We start from the raw sequence: 21,089 nt of genomic DNA, 5'->3' as shown, positions 1-21,089 counted from the left end.
TTAAATGTCAGAATTTACATTTACCTATTGCTGCATGAAGATTTTAAATAAGATGCTTTAAAAAACGAAAAACAAAACCCTAGATGGCATCAGGAGAGTCCCCTGTATCTTACCAGCGTCCCTGTCATTAGTTTGTTGTTGGGAGATGTTAATATGACCCTTCCTTTGTTAGAAAAGAGATCTGTAGTCCTTCCCAGAATCCTCTTGTTAACTGTCTTTTTTTAACCCAAGTTGGAAGTTGTCTGATGAATGAATGGTGAGCTGTTTTTTTATGAGCTACACATATTGTTGACATTGTGTCACACGTTGCTTTTTAATTTCTAACGTGTTTTTAATTTGCAAAACATGCCTATGCCTCTCACAGCAGTAGAACTGAGTCAGCATTTCTTGAGTCCAGATACTGCTTTATGCAAACAGGACAGGTCAGGCTCATGAATGCTCTATCATAAGCCTTAGCTTTACTGAAACAAGCACGTGAACAAATTTCACTTTGAATATTGTTGAATAAAAGAAGATACTTGAGAAAGGCTTTTTTCCCAAGAACTTCTCTTGCCCCTTGGCAAGTGAATTGCCCCAATATAAAAGCATTGGGAGGGAAAAGTGAGCTGCAGAGTGAAAAGGCAATCCACAAATAATCACTCTTTTCTGCCTTTGATTGTGTCAGATTTTTTTGTGTGTGTGGCAATTGTTTTCTTTTTCGCTTAGAAGAGGTTTATGGTCCAATGTCTGTCAAGTCAGCCCCTGTCTTAAGGTTGCAGTTGTATTTCTCTCCGGAGTTCCTAGAGGTGATGTTATCTTTTGTTCACTCAGCAGTGTGGTGGTTCCTGAGAGCATCTGTCACTTTAGGCATTACAAGATGGATGGGTCTCCAGTGAACTGCTGGTTGAAGCAAATGGTGAAAATAAGAAAAGACAAGGGGTTTCAGGGTCTGCAGAGAGAGAGGACAGACAACAAGGAAATACTGTTAGAAATCAAGAGTAAGCTGAGCAATAGAGAAAGAGAGAGCAAAGATGGATCATATGTCATTTTTTAAACATCTTGGAAATCAGAGTCTTTTGTTGGCTACTGTGATCTGAGGGGCACATCTGCATCATGGTAAACGATTCTGTGCTTTGGATTTGCAAAATGTATTTGGACATTAAAAAAAACGTCTGGGTAAAGTGTTGGGAAATTGCAATGATATACATTGTTTTATGTGAGAATTTTGCTGTTTGAGAATGTCATCTTTTAAAATGTAATGATTTAAAAATTTTCTAGTCTTTAAATTTTTTCTTTATGTTTTCATTTTTCTTTCCTTCCTCCATTTTTTCTTGTATTTGAGCAACTGTAGATATTAAAATGTTAGAAAAGTATTAACCACATAACCAACATCCTTACTGTTTACTTAAGATTTTTTTGACATTTTTGCAGGAGGATTCTGAAAAATCTATGCTCAGGCCATAGGGAGACTGGGGGCGGATTTTAAGTTCTTTGAAGTAAACTTCCAGTAAATTTAATGGGCTTTTCGATGAAAGAAAGAGATATGTTATTGATTTGTCAGAACAAGGTGAAAGTTTTGTATTATATTTAGAAATTCATTTTGTTGCCAAAGTCAAAATTTGTAAATTTGGATTGATGCAGAATCGTGCCTATGTAAGAGAAGGAACAGGAAGGAGCTTGGCCAGGGAGTAGGAAAGGAGAAAGAGAGGTGGCAGGATGTGGTTGAAAAAAATGATTTTGTCAAAGTTTCTGGCATTCGTCTATGAAAAAGACCATAGGTTGAAAGGCAAAGAAATTAAGATGATTAGAAGCTTTAAGCCATACAAATGGTAGAGTCTCTTCCTTCTCTATGGGTGTAAATAATAGATGAAAGAGTAAGAGTGACAACAAAGGATCAGGTCGTTTAAGAGAATGTGTGCAGCCTGAATAGGGGTCTGTGGCCCAGGGCCAAAGGTCTTAGCTTTGAGTGTAATTAGAAGAAAATACAAAAATGTCATTACTAGCAGGTGAAGTGTGCAGCACGTGGCCAAAAATTAGCAATTTTAGACTATGAAGCTATTGGAATTGGATTACTGACCTTTTTTAAAAATCATTAAGGTCCTCGTGGAGTCATATAGTTTCATTGGCAGTAATGTGGTTTGACCTTGTTGACCATATGGGGTAATCTTGGGTTTGGATGTAGGTAGCGAGACTCCTGACTTACAAAAAGATGTCTATTTGTGTGTAGGTGGGTGGGAAATACATGAGTTTGAAAATCTGGGTCTTGCTTTTTAAATTGTTCTTTTGCCTGAAGACATTCTTCTGACAGGTAAGATAAAGATTTTTATTTCAAAATCTAAACTGGTTCTTTTTCTGTCTTTCCTCTCAAATTGGCAAAAAAGGATAATAAAATGAAAACTATTTATTTTGATAGCATAAGTTAATATCCCTTTAAATATATTTAGTGCTATAAATATGCATATTGAAATTAATATATTCTTAGGAAAATCCCCTTTTGTTTTCCTTTTAGACACAGTAACAAAGGAATAAAAACACTTCTAAGTTACATATAAAAATCAGTGACAAATTTTTATTTCATTTGATGTTTTATGACTATATTTCCTATTTTTCCACCCAATAGTTTATATTGACCATAATCTACTTAAAGGAGAGAATAATACACACACTGTAATTTTCAACCAGTTCTATGTAATTATAATTATTTAGTTTAATTACTCCTAGAAAGAAACTACTCAAAAGGGTAAAAATATAACTCTTTTTCTTTGTACAGTCTCTTTTTCTTGGAGATTATTAAAGCATTAGTTTCAAAAAGTAGCAAAATACTTTTAAGCATTATTAGTTATATCTTAAATTTTTGATAGTTCTTGGAGAAGTAAATTTTGGCTAAGCGTCAAAGATTATAAAATTCAAATTCCTTAGAATAAGAAAATTGTTTTTCATTATTTTTATTCCTAAAAATAATAATGGTCTGTGGAGCTGTCAGCATATGGTAACACTTGTCAAAACTACAGACTTAACAGATTTATTCAACTTACATTTAGTAGGGTGTAAGTAGAGGGGAATCTTAAGAACAATAAATTATTTTTGAGTATATATAATTAGGAGTGATTATTTTGGGAATATCTGTATTTGCCAGTTATGATGTTTATGGAGTTATGTAAGACTTTGTAATTCATTTCTAATTGTAACTTTTGTAGAATTGTAACTATTTAAATCATTTTCTTCTGGAATATAATGCATTTGGAAACTAATTCACGCCTTTACATATATACTTTTATCTTTTTTATGTTTTTGCAGGTCCAAAAAAGCTTTAAACAAGTAAAATCTAGACGGCAGGCTCCCTGAAGTGTTGACAGCCCAACTTAATCATGAACGTGATTCAAAAATGTTAATAAATAAACCAAGGTATCGTACGATTATAATATCCCCCCCCCCCAATTTTTCAAGATGAGTTTTGTTTTGGGAACTTTTATTTAGAATTTAAATAAAGCTACTATACTTGGTTCTTAAACTGATTAAGCAGATATTTCCATGAACTCCTCTTCCATTTCCTCCGCTCTGTTTTCCTCTCCCCTCCCCCACCTCTCCACCAAAAGGGGGGGGAAAACCTTATTCAGCAATAAGTTTTTGCTTATTTAGTATTGCTGAATATTTTTTCCTCCTGTCAACAGCCTTCATGTGATATTTCCTGTATAACTAAATGAAGATAATAAGAATCCAGTTTTTAATTCCCTTTTGTTGACTGTGGTTTTTATCTTTCAAGTTGTCTAATAAGGGAGATCTAGATTATTGGCCTCTGCAGAAAACCCCAAACCATATTTATTGACTGTATAAAAATGTTTTATCATATAACACTGAGATGTATGTTTTAAAAGTTTTATGAAAGTTTTTTTTCTATTTTTAGGAGGCTTTTAGTTAAGAAAATACTGCCTTTTTTTTTTCCCTATGTCAAAGAAAATTAAAAGTTTGCTTAGAATGAAGGATGTGGGGATGCTGTTTTAAGGAACTCTCGTTTGTCAGGGCATAGCCCAAGACTGTATCTCTCCTTTCCGATGTTACAACATGTTTGAGTAGCCTGGCATTTCCAAGAGAGGCAGAGGTCTTTTTCTTCCTGCTGAATTCTTTTAAGGCCAAAAAGAACAAGAGGGTCATTGCCACTTCAGCAAAGTCCTTGTTTGTGCCTTCGTGACCATGCAGACCCTGGCACCTAGTATTGGCTTAACATTTGGGCCTGGAACATCTGGAAAATGATCAGAGAGGGAGTGGAGGAGACAGAAGAGCGTAGAACCGTTGCGTTTTGTTACACCAGGTGCTAGGAGTTAGCAACATCCCCTGTTTGATATGGGAGGCAAATTCTGTGGCCCTGGAGTTAGGCTCCAACAATTGAAGAGGTCAAAGGACAGCTGAGTGGGGTCAGTGAGACACCATGGGGTGTATTTTGTTACTTAGTAAAAGGAGCAGCCTCCTAAAACCTTAAAGGATTCTCTTGAAAATCTGTGTTGTGAAAAGGTTTTATGAGTCTCATGGCAAAAACTCCTGATTTATCTAAGGAATGCTTGCTTTTGTCTAATGGAAGGATAATCCTTACCAAATGTTGGCAACTACTATAAGAGTCAATATAGGTCTGAAAGAATAGTGAGGGTTTGAAGTGTACTTTGCTTTCCAAAATGTTTATCATTTTAATGTTTGTCTCTCAGTGAAGAATTTTGCGTTATTGAATTACCACTCTTTTCTTTCCTCAGAGCCAAAAGTGGGGGGTAGGGGGAGAGACTGGTAAGGAGTGAGCCTCCATTAATTTAAAGATTATTCTAACGAGCTTTTGACCCACAAACAGGATATTATAAACCTTTAAAAACACCAAAGATTATTAACTCTGAAAAGTTACCTTAGAATTTATTTTAATGTATAAAGGGAATAAATGGCACATGAAATACAAACTACAATGTTTCTAGATTATAGAAGTGCTTTTAAAATTGTAGTTGTATTTTGTAGAAGTATCAGTTGATGAATAGCCATAAGCCTGTGTGCTTAGTGTGTTTCTTGTATATTTTATAGTAGGAAGAAGAAAATGTCAGAGTCAAGAATAGAGAATAAGAAAAGCAAGATTATATAATAAAGAATTTTTCTCTTTGCAGGGAAATGGAAAAGGGTGGGGGTGGAGGGGGGATGGGATCTGCATGTTGTGAGAGCTCTCTTTACCAGAGCCCATGACCTCAAGGTACCACTTCCATGATTATGGATACCTTTGAAAGGTGTTGGCCACTTGGCACATAAGTAAAAGGAACTGTTAGAGGAATTTGGCAATATTTTGATGTTCTAATTTATTCTATCTATGTACAAATACATAGAGAACATAGACATATATTACTATATATACAGTAAGGGGAAAGAAGATGAAATGCTGAATAGTATATAATAGGCTTTGTTAAGCATTTTCTTACTAATTCATAAAGTTACAATGTTTGTGAATTACACTTGTATGTGATTTTTTAAATCTTTTTAAATAAGATTCATTTTAAAGCAAAATAGACATAAATGTAAGGCTCAGCATGCATGCAGTGTGTTTAATGTCTATTTTCTCAAGGTTAAAGTGCCTTTCAACAACTAATTTAGAAACCTAAGTGTAGTGACTGATAATTGCCTAGAGAAAACCCACAGCTGTTTAAGTAGCATTGAAATTGTGGCAAAACTGACAAATACAATTAGCAATGTTAATACGATAAAAAGATGGAAAGACAGGGGCAGATGACAGAGTGGAAAGATGAAGGTAGCAGGAGTAACCAATCCATATAAGAACACAATGTTCAAAAAAAAAAAAAAAAAAAAAAAGAACACAATGTTCACAGTTGCTTTGAATTTCCAGCACTTTTTCCTCTATGCTAAGTCTTTTTACTACTCTCTGAATTACCAGCAAAATGGGTGTTTTGCAAGTCAAAAAATTCAGATAAATTTGCTCAGTCCCTAAGTCACATCTAATTTTGAAAGAACATAGCTGTTTGGTGTTCATAGCTAAGGAAAACAATCAGATTTTGCTGCTTCTAAGGCCCAATTTTATCTGTGGTGCTTTCTAAAAGTCAATTTTACATGTACTTCTATTTTACTGTAATTATTGTGAGTGGGAATTTCTTTACCCCACTTTGCACCCTTATAATTCTTATTAGTCATCTAAATACATTACAGAAGAGACCAAAGCAAATCCTGTTTCTGGATCCAGGGACTCAGTATTACCAAAGCAAAACAAAACAAAAACCTGCAGAAGTTTTCAATGTATTACTACTAGTTATTTTATCTGGTTAATGTTTCTAGCCCACTTTTCAAACAGCTTCTTGGAGAAACTAAGTGGGGATTGGAAATAAGAGAAATTAGGTGAATGTTCTATGCAAAAGCTTTAGTCATCTGTGCCCTTCCTATTATACTTTCTAAAGCATCCAATGAAATTTGGAAAATTATTGTGGTATCTTTTGAAATTCTATTCTGCATTTGGCAAATTGGTTTTTTGCTTCTGGTGTTTTATGCAGATTTGAGTAACTGCTGTGATAAATTCCCACAAGTTTGTTCTCTGAAACCGTAGAGACTCTGAACTCTGAGTGTGGCAGGCTTGATGGATGCGGTAAACCACACTTTGGAAGCATTTCTGGTTATTTAATGTTTTCTGTTCTGGATTATTGACTCTTCTCCCTGTTGAAAAATTGGTCTCTGGTGACATGGTAGAGGTCACACATTGCCTATTATTGTTTTGCTTCTTTGATCTTACACAGGGATTGCCTCTGGTAATTATACTAGTTCCAGAGAGTCTTGATGAGATGTGTTTATTTTACAGAAGAATTTCTGGTATTTCAAGGAAGAAAGTAGAGATTTCCAGTAGTAACATGTAACTTTTCATTACAAAGAAAAAATACCATTGTACTTTATCTTTTAATTATGCCCTTTTTAATAATTATTATGAAATTATTTGGCATATTACAGTAATTATTTCCATAACAATTTAAGACATATATCTGTAAGTATATTGGTAAAAAATGATAAATTTTAAAATAAAGTTGCTAGGGCTGAGTTTTTATTTCAGTACCTAAAATACTTTGTGGCTTCAGAAACTGTCAAGAGAGATTCATCCAGATTTAAATGTACAGAACTATTAAAAGTGGTTGGCAAGTTTGTCTTTTAATCTATTTACATTTTCTATTTCTTTTCAGCAAAGAGGATGAATAAAAATTAAATATCACGCTTTTGTTTTGAATGCATGATTAGTTTTGTGCATTTTTGGAACGTGCTTGGGAAGAGATAATATCTCTTCAAATTAGTTTAATGTATAATTAGATAAGACACACACAAAAAGCTCAATGTATTCATTGTTATTTTTTTACTCATTCTAGTTTTAAACAAAATATTTCATCTAAGAACTCACAATATAATGAGGGAGTCAATCACTAGACTCAACTGATTATAATCAAGAGCAACAAATGTCAATTTCAAAGAATAAGTGAAATGTAAAAAATGAAAAATGCACAAAAGAGAGAGAAATGTGAATATATGCTTGCTTTTTTATATATATATGCTTGCTTTTTAAGCTTGCTTTTAATTTTGGGTTATAGACTGAACTTGTAAGAACCATGTTTGATTTCCATTATCACACTCATCAGTGAATTTTGTTTTAAAGATTTTTATTTATCTAATAGAGAATGAGCATGAGCAGGGAGGGGGGAGGGGCAAAGAGAGAGAAACAGGCTCCCCACTGAGCAGGGAGCCCAACGTGGGGCTGGATCCCAGGACTCTGGGATCTTGACCTGAGCAGAAGGCAGATGCCTAACCGACTGAGTCACCAGGCACTCCAATGAATATTTTTAATAGAGAAAAGATATGTGAGTGGTAATGCTATATAACAAGTAATTTTCTTTTTTTTCGTGTTTCAAGTTTTTATTTAAATTCTAGTTAGTAACATATAATGTAATACTGGTTTCAGGTGCAGAATTTAGTGATTCATCACTACAAGTAATTTTCTTATACAAAGACTCTGATAACTGTGAGGGACAATAATGATTTGTACATGTGACTGTAAAATCTCTTAATAAATAAATCATATATAGTACCAAATAGCAGTTTTTGGAATTTTTACGTTGATGGCCATTTGTTCCTAGAAAAATGCCCCAGAATCCATTGTAATGCCTAACACATGCAACAGAAGAAGTACATCTTACTTTTCTCTGTATCTTCAATGTAGCACAATGCTAAAAAAACAAAAACAAACAACAATTAAAAAAACCTATTACTACTTTTTTTAAAAAAAGATTTTATTTGCTTTGAGAGAGAGTGTGCATGTGCACACACACATGAGTAGAGGGAGGGGCAGAGGGAAAGGGAGAAAGAGAATCTCAAGCAGACTCTACCCTAAGTGTGGAGCCCAAAATGGGGCTCGTTCCCAGAACCCTGAAATCATGACCTGAGCCGAAATCAAGAGTCGAACACTTAACCAACTAAGGCACCCTGGCACCCCTATTACTACTGTTTTCCACATTTATTCTCTTCCAGATACTTTTCTAAAAATGTTATATATGCATTAAATCTTATGTATTCTCACAAAAATCTATGATATTGGTTGTATTACCTCATTTTACAGTTGAGAGACTTAGTGACTTGCCCAATATCATACGGGTAGTGGTTGTAGGATTTGAATTAAAATCATCTGACTATACAGCCTAGGTGCTTACCCACTTCGATTTTAGGATTTCAATAAATGCTGCCTGGCTGGGTAGATGACTATTAAAGTTTGTAGAGTAAGACAACATCTACAGAGTAAAAGGTAACAGAAAACAGACAAGTTACACAAAGTTGTCCTTTTTTAAAAAAGTACTATGTCTGGCACACAGCCTTAAAAACAGAAACCTCAAACCAAAGCCAACTATACACACATACCACAAACAAAATATATCATCTCCATGCTCAACGTTGCTTCCTGACATTTCAACGTCAAATAACATGTCATAGTGGGGAAACAGACATGGACTTTTTCATCTGAACTTGAATCCTAGTTTCAAATTCGTAAACCAGATAATCCTGGCTTGTTGCAGAAACTAACTCAGTTACTCTGTCTACCTGTCTTTATTTTGAGTTTGCTTATTCCTTTACTTGTTCCTCCATCCTATAAATGGAAGGTAGCTGTAAGGATTTGACTATATTTAATATGCCCATTGAAATACTTCCTCCGTAGTGTGTGTGCTTCTGGTGTAGTGTGTGTGCTTCTTACTTCATGTGGGGAGGCTCCTGGTGTCTCATTGCTTCACTATCAGTGAAGTTAAGCTTGAGCAGTGGGTTCAGGAGGTGTCAGCTTAATCCCTCTGTTATAAAGTTCTCCCATTTATTATCATTGCCTAAATGAATTTTGCATTAAGGGTTGCAAAGTGGTCATTTTATTATTCTGTCATTCTTTTCACATTTCTTAGCTGATATTCTTCATTAAAAATATTAAAACTCTGAATAACCAGGACTATTTGGTTACTGGAAGTGCTGGAAAAGCAAAATAAAGATTTCCTCTTTCCTTTTCCTTTTAGCAGCATTCAGGAGGATGCTTTGTCTTTTGTTTTTTGTTTGTTTTTTTCCAAGAGGAGCTTTTTCTCCTTCAGTAGCAAAATTAATTTGTGATTTTTTATATTTTAAATATGCTTCACTGCATTGCATTTTTTCTCTTTTATGTTCAATTTCTCTATTCTTTGGCCTGTGGGAATACTTCATATTGAGTCATGTCTTTTGACCTGATCCATTACGCCTTGATAGCTTCTTTGCTCTCTGTTCAAGACTACTCCCATGTATTTCCTGCCCCAGACCTGGAATTGGCCATAATTTCAAGGAGCTTTGATTCTTTTCAGTGGGGAATGGTAGTAAAAATCACAATCAGGGTACTAGGAAGTGCTTATTGTTATTGAATTGTCATTACCTCTCAGACTTTTCAGTAGACAGTGCTTGGAAATACAAATCTGAAATATTTTTTAAATGAATTATTACTTTAAAAATGTATATCCCCATCTATCTTCTCCATAGCCAATCTTGCTGTTAAAACTAGACTAACCTTGAGGTAGTATCTTATATTTTCTTAGCATGTACACAATATTTTTAAAATCAGTATTATTCTCACTCTTTCTTGTCATGAACTGTAGTTATCTTTCTTTTCCCTATATATTTTAACATTAATGTTTATCCTCTCCAGATGGTTGGTATTAAAAGTCAACTTTTAGTGATGCCTGGGATAGGTTGGGTGTCTGATTCTTGATTTTGGCTCAGGTCATGATCTCAGGGTTGTGAGATCAAGCCCCATGTCAGGCTCTGTGCTGGGCATAGAACCCGCTTGGGATTCTCTTTCTCCTCCTTCTGCCGCCTTTCCCCACTCCCTCTCTAAATAAATACATAAATAAATAATAAAAGTCAACTTTTATAAATAGCCCAAGTTCAGTACCTTGAAAATATTTATCCTTGGTCAAAAGAGGAACTTGGGGCGCCTGGGTGGCTCAGTGGTTGAGTGTCTGCCTTTGGCCCAGGTCATGATTCCGAGGTCCTGGGATCGAGTCCCTTATTGGGCTCCCCACAGAGAGCCTGCTTCTCCCTCTGCCTATGTCTCTGCCTCTCGCTCTGTGTCTCTCATGAATAAATAAATAAAATCTTAAAAAAAAAAAAGGAACTTGTTGAGTGAGATAGTTGGGCCAATGCAAGTATATCCTAACTGGGGGGGAAATAGCTTAGAGTAATTATGGTAGACGGTAGTAGTGGAAATTCCAAATCTTTGTGAGAGGTTCTCAGTGTAAGCACTGGAATGAATTATATTCTCCCTGGAATCTTGAAGCACCAGGAAAGGGTGGAGGGGTGTTCACTTTGGAAAACCAGTTGTTAAGTAATATGCCTCTGTTTTAAACTACTTGTTCAAAAATTTTTTAATTTAAAAAAATAAACTACAAAAAAAATAAAATAAAAAAATAAACTACTTGTTCAAGGATAGTCATAGAGTTGGGATTAGTTTGTTTGCTATATGATATTTTCCTTTCCTTTATTATATTATGCTATAATACCGTTTATTACTTTAAAAATTAGAAAATAGGAAAAAAAGAGTTTATTTTTTAGGAAGGCTTATGCCTAATGAGGGGCTCAAACTCAAGACCCTAAGATCAAGAGTAACATGCTCTACCAACTGAGCCAGCCAGGTGCCCCCCCCAAAAAAGATAGTTTAAAAACAACACAACACAAAAGATAATTTAAAAACAATAGATAAACATTATTAACACATTGTGTGTACTTCACAGCTTTTTTTCTGCTTGTAACAAAGTTATCTTTACAAGAAAAATTGTGTTTATAAAATTTCCTGTAAATTCGTATCATATTATTGTTAGAATTTTTTTACTTCTACATATTTATTTATTTTTTAAAGAATTTATTTATTTTATTTATTTATTCATGAGAGACACAGAGAGAAAGACAGAGACCTAGGCAGAGGGAGAAGCAGGCTCCCTGCAGGGAACCTGATGCAGCACTTGATCCCAGGGCCCCGGGATCACGACCTAGCCAAAGGCAGACAATCAACCACTGAGCCACCTAGGTGCTACTATCTACTTCTATCTATTTAGATTAAGTGGCCTGCTACAGATAGAAGAGGGAAATAGAAATTAAATTGTGTTACTTTTTAAAGTAATAGATTGGGCCATATGCCAAATCTAGTACTTATTTTTAAACTCATATAAGAAGAAAATCAAGGAATATACACTCTCAAGTTCATACTTTCTTTTTATCATTTGAGTTTTAGGAAATTTTCTCTTGTCCCTAAATGGAAATAATAACTTTTTCAGACAGGAGGAAATATTGAAGGAAACTAAGTTATATAAATATTCCTAAAATTTTAGGGAATTGATAAGAATGTTTTTGATTTCTAGATTTGCCACATAATAAAGAAACATGACCGAGTCTTCCAAAGTTGGGAGCAATGGGGAGAAAAAAGGTGTGGACAAGAGAATTATCAAAATCAGGAGACATGTTGCCCACCCATCAGGTGCTTTGTAATCTAAGGGTGGGCCCATGCTTTCTCCCCTAGATGTGTATATTTAGTTATTCTTTGTTAAATAATTTACCCTTTGTTTATATTTCCCTTTCATCTAATATAGTGAGGTTTGGGGTCTTTTTATTGAGAGGAGGGGTGGTTTTATTTTGTTTTGACTTTTTTTTTTTTAAGATTTTATTTATTTGTTCATGAGAGACACAGACATAGGCAAAGGAGAGGCAGGCTCCCCGTGGAAAGCCCAATGTGGGACTTGATCCCAGACCCTGGGATCACACCCTGAGCCTAAGCAGGCAGATGTTCAACTGCTGAGCCACCCAGTCATCCCTTGTTTCAACTTTTTAAAACTGTTGCTTTGCTTTGTGCCTATTAACCCCGTATCTTAACCCCTCTTTCAGCTTTGTCTTGCAACCATGACATATACAGGCAAGGACAAATCAGCAAACAAACAAAAATCTTCCTTGGATTGTTTTGGTTTCATTTCCTTTTGTTTTGTTTTGTTTGGCTTAGCAATTTAGTAATATTTTATAAAGTATCCATTTATCCGATTAGGTTATTATTGTAGGTGTTTAAACAGATAAGTGGTCTCGGTGACAAAGATAGCCTAAGAGAGCTGTTGCTGTAGCTAAACTGGTTAGATCCTACTCCTGTCTTTGCCATCTCCTTTTTGTTTCACCTTGTTTCACAGAAGTTAAGTTCCTTAACTTCTCTAGACCTCAGTTCTCTTACAAATGGAGGCAATAGAGTACTTACCTGGCAGTTAGCAAGCTCTCCATGTTACTAGTATTGTAATTGTCCAAAGAAGAACATTTCCTTTCACGTTTCTTGACAATGACAAGCACCACCACCCACCACCACCACCAGTAAAAGTAATAATGATAGCAGCAACTGGTGTCATATCACCTACCTGTTAGATGCCTACCATTGTGATATGTGCTTCATATATAACTTATTAAAGTTAACATTTGAAAAATAAGAATATTCTGAAATCGTATGTAATGGTTTAATCGTAAAAAGTCTTTGGGGAATAACTTAAGGGAAACTTTCTTCCTCTGTCCTGTGTACTTTGTAACTACTATAAGAGTGATTACTGTATTAGTAATACATTAGTAACTACTAACCATGAAACATTTGACAAAAGGGAAATTAAAACATTGCAGGATCAAGAAGTAGTCTCCCTCAAATTGTGTTGCTCCTTTTTTCCTTTTTCCACAATAACAAAAAGGGAGAATTGGGGATAAGCCATGGAACCATTAGCAGGTACCTATTTCCCAGGCTACTCTTTTTCTTACTTCTCCAGTCCCTATTCCTAAAGCCACCAGTGATGGAAGTTGCCTGTTCTACTCCAGCCTTTTTATCTTCCTGTAGAAATGAGAAAAGTCTAGAGCAGAAAGACCCTAAACCATAACTGTGTGGTGGTTTGTACTTGATCCCATTTGCATTTTGGGCAGTTAATTAGCAATGCATGGGGGAGGTTAAGCATCCGACTCTTGATTTTGGCTCAGATCATGAACTCAGGGTAGTGAGAAGGAGCCCCATGTCAGGCTCCACACTGCTGAATATAGAGCCTGCTTAAGGTTCTCTCCTACTACCCCTCCCCACCTCCCTCTCTCTCTCTCTCTCTCTCAAAGAATTAGTGGTGCAGAAAGAGCCCATATTGTGAACCATATCTTTCTTAGAGTTTGCTTTAATGTCACAAGAATGTCTGTTAGTATCTCAGAGGTCTGTAGTCCTTAATGTAAGCCAGATACATAGACTATGCAGGTATATGTAGAAATTGCAAGTTTGCTTTCTTGTTGTATTTCATTCAACAACTGATTCTGAAAATTCTGGAAAGTAGTTCTGTTTTCTGACGTAAAGTTAGATTTATTCACACTGACTTTCACTGGGATGTTACGCCATCTCAGGCTCTGGGGGGTCCTTCAGATTCAGAGGAAAGGAAAGCTGGTAGTCTAGGTGGATAATGCCAACAGTTTCAGTGACGCTAAATATTATAGCATACAATATTAAGAATACATTGCACTAAAAAGGCTTCTTCCTTGAACTCTACCTTTCTTTTTGGTAGCATTGAACTGGAAATTAGGTAGCATTGAACTTGACTAATAAAGGGAAAAACTCCATACTCAGCACTAAAGAAGTCTGAGGTCAGTTTTATAATTCTTCACATGATCATTATATTCTATGATGGTGAAATTTGATCACTCCGTTTTATGTTGATGTAATATTTTTATTCATCACAATATTTATTTGCCCTATACATATTTACATATACATATTTATTATATTGCTCCTTAAGCTATAAATCAGAGATTGAGATTATGTAGTCCTCTATGTACAACTGGACAGTTCTTTATTAAACTTTATTAAACTAAAAAGATCTCTTAGAGAATATGATTTTCAATGATAAAAGGAAGATAACTTGTTGAGGAGGTGATAGTTAAGAAGAGGCAAGATTTCCAGGCATTTGGTGCTCTGGAGAAAGGCTAAAGTTCCACCTTTGACATTATTCCATTGTTTTCCATGGTTAAGAAATCCCATGGTTGACTGCACTGGTAGTTTTTTCCCTTCTGCAAAGAAGAAAGGTGAAATGACTATTGAATTTTGACTTAGATGCATAAACTGGTGATAAAGCATATTTCTCCTGCAACCGCACCCTGTTTGATCACATGTGGGTCTGTTGAAAAATAAATTGCTTTTGAGCTTTAGGAAATTTAAATTGTTTATAGTTGTACTAATGAGGAGTCTTAGAAGCTTGGTATTGCAGGAAAACTTTGACAGACCTGTTGATTTTTCTTCCACTTAAAATTTTGAGTACTGTACATATACTTCTGGCTATGTATTTTTTATAAGAAAGAAACCTAGAAATTGAAAATAAACCTAGTGATTTATTTCTTCTAGTTTTATTGAGATAAAAATGATGTACTGTATAAGTTTTAGGTATACAATATGATGATTTTATATAGGAATATGCTGTAAAATGCTTACTACTGTAATTTCAATTAATAGCCATCACCTCATATAGTTACAAAATTTCTTTTCCTTTTAAAGAGGAACCTACTAATTTAAATCCATGGTGTTTAGTTTCATATTAACTATTTTGAGAAAGGTTTGCCAAAATATAATTCCACCCTTTCCTCCAAATCATAAGAATCTCTAACAAAGCTTTGATAAACTCAGGTCCTCTGATGGAAATCTCTGAATACTACTCACTGCTACCAGGAATCATGTAAACAGCCTTCTTAGCTATACAGAGGCAGCTGAGAGCCCCACCAAAAGCTCCTCTGGAGCTCATGCATATAAGTCTGAGAAACATGACAGTAACTTTGTAGTAGGCATCACCCATACTCTGCTGAGTCATCACCATTAGACCTTGCTTCCTTTACCTGCTGAGCCCAGATGCATGCTCAGGGTCCTTCTCAATCAGTCCTCTAGGGACTTCCTCCAGAGAGTCAAAGTTAGGGTTCCAGATGAAATTTAAATCTGTCCCTCTTCTTGTTAGGGTAAGTGGGGACTAAGATATACTCCAATTGCCTTTCTTTTCTTGTTTTAATTTTTTTAAAGTTTTATTTATTTAAGTAATCTCTACACCCAACAGGGGGCTTAAACTCACAACCCTGAGATCTAGAGTCAGGCTCTCTTTTGACTGAGCCAGCCAGGTGCCTGTCAAATTGCCTTTCTTGAAATAAGATTTATCCAAGTTGAGCTTGTGCTCTAGGAGTGCAGGATTTATCATCATACAGCTAGATACTGAATTCTGGTTCTGACCTTTACCAGCTGGATGATAGTGGGCAAGTCACTTGGCTTCTCTAAGCAATAGTTTTTCATCTAGGAAATGAGAAGAGGGGGATTCCTGGAATGGCTCAGTAGTTTAGTGCCTGCCTTTGGCCCAGGACATGGTCCTAGGAACCTGGGGTCGAGTCCCACATTGGGCGCCCTGCATGGAGCCTGCTTCTCCCTCTCTCTCTCTCTCTCTCTCTCTCTCTCTCTCTCTCCCTCTCTCTCTCTCTCTCTCTCTCTCTCTGTCTGTCTCTCTCTCATGAATAAATAATAAAATCTTTAAAAAAAAGAAAAAAAGGAAATGAAAAGAGGTCCTACCTACATCGGAATACTAAAGATTAAATAAAATAATTTTTACAAAGTGTTTAGTGTACTGTTTAGCTCAATATCTCAAACTTTTCATCCCAGAATCCCTTTATACCCTTAAAAATTATTGAGTTTTGGGATCCCTGGGTGGCTCAGCGGTTTCGTGTCTGCCTTTGGCCCAGGGTGCGATCCTGGAGTCCCGGGATCGAGTCCCACATCAGGCTCCCGGCATGGGCCTGCTTCTCCCTCCTCCTGTGTCTCTGCCTCTCTCTCTCTCTATGTCTATCATGAATAAATAAATCTTTAAAAAAAATTATTGAGTTTTGCTTATGTGGATTATATCTATTAGAAATTAAGACTAAGACATTTTAAAAATATATATTAACTTCAAATTTTAAAATAATAAGCCCATTATATATCAGCATGAATAACATATCTTGTGAAAAAGAACTGTATTTTCCAAAAAAAGTTAGTGAGAAGCATAATCTATCTGCTTCCACATTCAACCTGTTGCAGTATCATACATCATACAACCTCTAGAAAATTCTGAACACATATGAGAGATTGAGAGTCAAAACGACAAATACTATACTAGTAGTAAGTTTGAAAGGAGTTTTGATCTCATGAATCCCAGAACAGGTCTTGGTGACCTCAGACCAAGACCTCACACTTTGAGATTTTTTTTTTTCCCCAGAGAAGCATCTCCCCTCACTGTGCCAGGGTAAGAAGATCTTACTGGAAAGAGAAGTAACTAGATATTTACTCTAAAAGCACTGATAGATTTGGTATAGGGTTATGGTAGCCCACTAGTTTTAAGGAGGAGGTGTGGCCCCATCGTCTCCATATTCAGCTTCACAAATGACAGGTCAATCTTGATTTACTGGTTGGAGAACCGTAAGGCATTTACTACTGTTTGATTCTAAGATATAAGATCCTCTACAGGGTCTTTTTGAAATGGGTTTGGATTATAAAGAAAAGAAGGAAAAGTGATGTAACAGATAACCATCATAAATTGTCTTAAGAAATATAGGTAAAGTTCATGTATGAATCTTAATGATATATGGGCATACTTTGCAGACATAGAGTCCTCTAATTGTATCAATTTTTTCCCTTTCTTCCTCTTTTTCTTTGGGGAGGTGGTGTAGACCATGGGGAATTCATATGCTGGGCAACTGAAATCTGCTCAATTTGAGGAAGCTCTCCACAACTCCATAGAAGCCTCTCTCAGATGTAGTAGTGTGGTACCACGGCCAATTTTTTCCCAGCTGTACTTGGACCCTGACCAGCATCCTTTCTCATCTGCAGGTAAGTTTTTCAATCCCATACATTTCTAGACTCCTTTTAAAAGAAATGGAAATTCCAAGTCTGGGAACCTCTGAAGTAAATTGATTGAATGTTAGACGTTGCTAGTCTCCCTGTCCTCTGATATCTTTCAGAACTATGAATTTTTCTTTTGGTTATTTTTCTATAAGCATCTTTTTATTAAATTAGCTGTGATTTATTTGCTCACCCAGATGTAAAACCCAAAGTGGAGGATCTGGATAAGGATTTGGTACACCGCTATACTCAAAATGGAAGCCTGGATTTTTCTAACAATCTAACAGTTAATGAAATGGAAGATGACGAAGATGATGAAGAAATGTCTGATTCAAATAGCCCACCAATTCCCTATTCACAAAAACCTGCCCCAGAAGGGTCTTGCACTACAGATGGTGGGTTTCTTTTTTTTTTTTTTTTTTCCCAATCCTTCTTTATTTGGCTAGTTTCCAACATAGCATGTGGTGCTCAAGGCTGGAAACCAGTAATTACAGAAAGGAATGAGGAATGATTATGCTCTCACTGACATTATCTCCTGTGACTTCACAGCAGGTGTCTATAAGAAAGGTATTATCATTCTATCTTCTAGATGAAGAAAGGGAGATTCACAGTAATTGAATGACTTCTCTGAGATGATATGTAGCAAAAGCAAGCCTAGACTCAGATCAGGGCTTTTCCTTCAAGAACGCTACTATTTTAGGAACTTTCTAAGTGTCCTGTCTTCCTACTTCTTTCTGTTCTATCCTCAAAAACAATAATGGATAATCAGATGTTTTATATTTACCCTTTCCATTTATTTTGAACAATCATGAGGTATAGTTTATTTGTAGAAGATAAAATTGTGCATTTTTAAAAGATTTTATTTATTTATTCATGAGAGACAGAGAGAGGCAGAGATACAGGTAGGGGGAAAAGCAGGCTCCATGTAGGGAGCCTGACGTGGGATGGGATCTGGGGTCTCCAGGATCACACCCGGGGCTGAAGGCGGCGCTAAACCACTGAACTACCTGGGCTGCCCTGTACCTTTTATTTAATTGCTCAGTCAAGCTATACTTAATAATTAATAACTAGACATTGAAATTGTGCTTGAAATGTTGTTGGGTTGTCATTGAAAATCCTGTTGTATGTAAGAATTAAACAGAATCAGAGTAAAAGCTTTAGGGGATAGTTTTGAAATATCGAATTTTACACTAAAAATGGGGGAGGGGCCCCCTTGTTTTCCCTGTGCTCTAAATATGTTTTTTAGTTTCCCTTTTCAGGTGCTAACAGTGGTATTACTAACAATCAGGTATGGAAAGCTGTTTAGTGCACACCAAGATGCAAACTCAGCGATCTAACAGATAGCAGCTATTTCTTGACATTTAAAACATGAGAACATTACTTGTACCTTGCAGGGATTATGTAAAGTGTAAGGGATGAAGGATAAGACTTGGAGGTGCAATTTTCCTTGGGGGTGGGGGTAACCCAATCCCACCCAGGCATAAATTCACATTCCAAGACAACCCAAAAACACTAGTCCTACATGTAGATTCCTACATCAACTACTTTGGTTTCTTAGAATTAATTACGTGTCCATATTTTTCTCCTTTTAATTTGCCTGTAGGTGGCCATTAAAAACAAAAAGCATACTTTATAGTTTGATAGTTTAAAGTTTGTCCACAGCTGTTTAATTTGGCTCTTTCTAGGATGGTTCTAAGAGCCCTCTCATTCCAAGACAGAACACTCTGAAATTTTTTTTTATAGAAATGACTGTGAATTAGGGCAATATAATGCCTGACTTGCTTTAGCATACCACCTTCCTTTCATGGGAAATCCTCTATTTACCTAAGACTTAAAGAAAGGTAAAGCTATTTTTAGAGGCAATTTAGATAAGCAGATACTTAATACCTGATGGGCTTCTGGGGGTTACCATTCAGATGTAAATTTTGGTTGCTAATTTCTTATGTAAATTATTGGAATAGTGTAGGTTCCCACCCTGCTGGGAGGCAGTTGATTGTCTAAAGAGGTGAAGGGCAACCAAATCGGAGGCCTCCAAATACAGCTTTGATGACTTTAGTTTGTGTTTACAGCTGTTTCAGTAAACTTTCCCCTCCCCCCGCTTAGATTACTCTGCAGCCTTCAAGTGGGGGATAATTGGAGAATGCAAATCTGGTTCTGTGAAGTGAAAACGTTGGCTATTTTCTTAAGGAAATGCAGATGAAGTTTACAAAGAAGGGCCCTCTACCATTATTCCTCTTCTTAATTAAAATAATTTGCTCCAAAGGTCTTGGGGTGAAGGCAGCATTTCAGTATTGCTTTCAGAAAACAAAGCTACTTAGGGGCAAGTTTGTCAAATAAATTGTTATTTGTGTGCCCACATTGATAACTTATCTTTCTTCCTTTGCGTAAACAGGCTTAGATCCTTAGGGCGCTCTTCCCCAGGTCTTCCAGGAGCCTCTGCAAGAAACATTCTGCCTTTCTTTCAGGATTAGTTCAGATGTGATTCAAAATTACCCTACAGGGGAGTAATAAGGTTTCTTTTCATTTTGTTTGCTGTTTTAATTGAGATTGAATAATTGCTCTTTATTATATTAATAATCTGACATATTTCTAGAGACTAGAACTACCTACTATACCAGATACTTGGATCCTACAGACCTTCAAATATAATCACATTTCATAGATTCTTTAGCTACCCGCTCTTCTTTACAGACACACAGCTTATTTTCAATCTTAAAAAAAAAAACCTAAATATTGCTCTTTACACAATGTTTTTTCTTAATTGGGGATCCCTGATAATGTATTTTGTAAATTATTAGCTGATCTGAATCCCAAGAACGAGGGTTTAGAGGAAACAATGAAAAGATATCACAGTAAAAGGTCAGACCCTTGCCAGGTGACTGTATTCTCAGAATAATTACAAACTAAACAGGAACTTTTTCTTGATTTTGCAGCCATTTCTGGCCATTTCTTCCTGACCCTGTTGCTGGACTTAGCCTTGCCTTCTCTTTCACTTTTATTTTCTTTCCTCTTAATTGAATTGGCTGAATGGCTTGTGTTGGCGAGTAACATGAGGAAAAGAAGATAAAATAGGACATTGTAAAAATAGACTTTAATTTTTAGAAACAATTTTAGATTTAAAGAAAAGTTGAGAAAATACTATAGAGTTTCTATATATCCCTGCAGTTCCTCCTATGGTTGACATCTTACATTTTTACTAATTTTCTAAAGATTTTATTTATTTATTTATTTACTTGGGGGTGGGGAGGGGAGGAGGATGAGAGAGAAGCAGATTCCCTACTCTGCAGGGAGCCTGACAAGGGGCCAATCCCAAAACCCTGGGATTATGACCTGAGCCAAAAGCAGGCACCTAACCGACTGAGTCACCCAGACGCCCCATTATTAATTTTTAATAATAATTAAAGTTCATGGTTTATTTGGGTTCTTAATTTTTCCCTAATATCCTTTTTCTGTTCCAGAATCCTACCAGGATACTAAATTAGTCATCATATCTCCTTAGGCTCCTCTGGGCTGTGACAGTTTCTCAGATTTTCCTTTTTTCTGGTGACCCTGACAGTTTTAGGAATTATTGGTAAGGTATATTGTAGGTGACCCTCTACTGAAATTTGTCTGATGTTTTTCTCCTGGTTATACTTGGGTTATGGATTTGAGAAAGGAAGATCACAATGTGTCATTTTCATCA

General features: G+C 35.9%; 1 protein-coding gene across 6 annotated transcripts in view; it reads left to right on the top strand.

Annotated features, from left to right (window-relative positions):
• GREB1L (GREB1 like retinoic acid receptor coactivator) overlaps positions 1–21,089 on the top strand; it is a 269,533-nt gene that overhangs the window by 116,320 nt on the left and 132,124 nt on the right. For 4 of the 6 annotated variants that reach the window (XM_049112844.1, XM_049112843.1, XM_025429340.3 and 1 more), the window contains exons 3-5: positions 3,277–3,384; positions 17,227–17,395; positions 17,605–17,802. In XM_049112844.1, the coding sequence (XP_048968801.1) occupies positions 17,239–17,395; positions 17,605–17,802 (355 nt within the window). In that variant the 5' untranslated portion in view covers positions 3,277–3,384; positions 17,227–17,238. The remainder of the gene's footprint in view (positions 1–3,276; positions 3,385–17,226; positions 17,396–17,604; positions 17,803–21,089) is intronic. The other 2 variants (XM_049112842.1, XM_049112845.1) reach the window with 2 other exon arrangements.

The sequence above is a fragment of the Canis lupus genome, chromosome 7, assembly GCF_003254725.2.
Source record: "Canis lupus dingo isolate Sandy chromosome 7, ASM325472v2, whole genome shotgun sequence".
Lineage (NCBI taxonomy): Eukaryota > Metazoa > Chordata > Mammalia > Carnivora > Canidae > Canis > Canis lupus.
The sequence above is the reverse complement of the archived record's forward strand: the minus strand, read 5'-3'. Positions and strand labels throughout refer to the sequence as shown.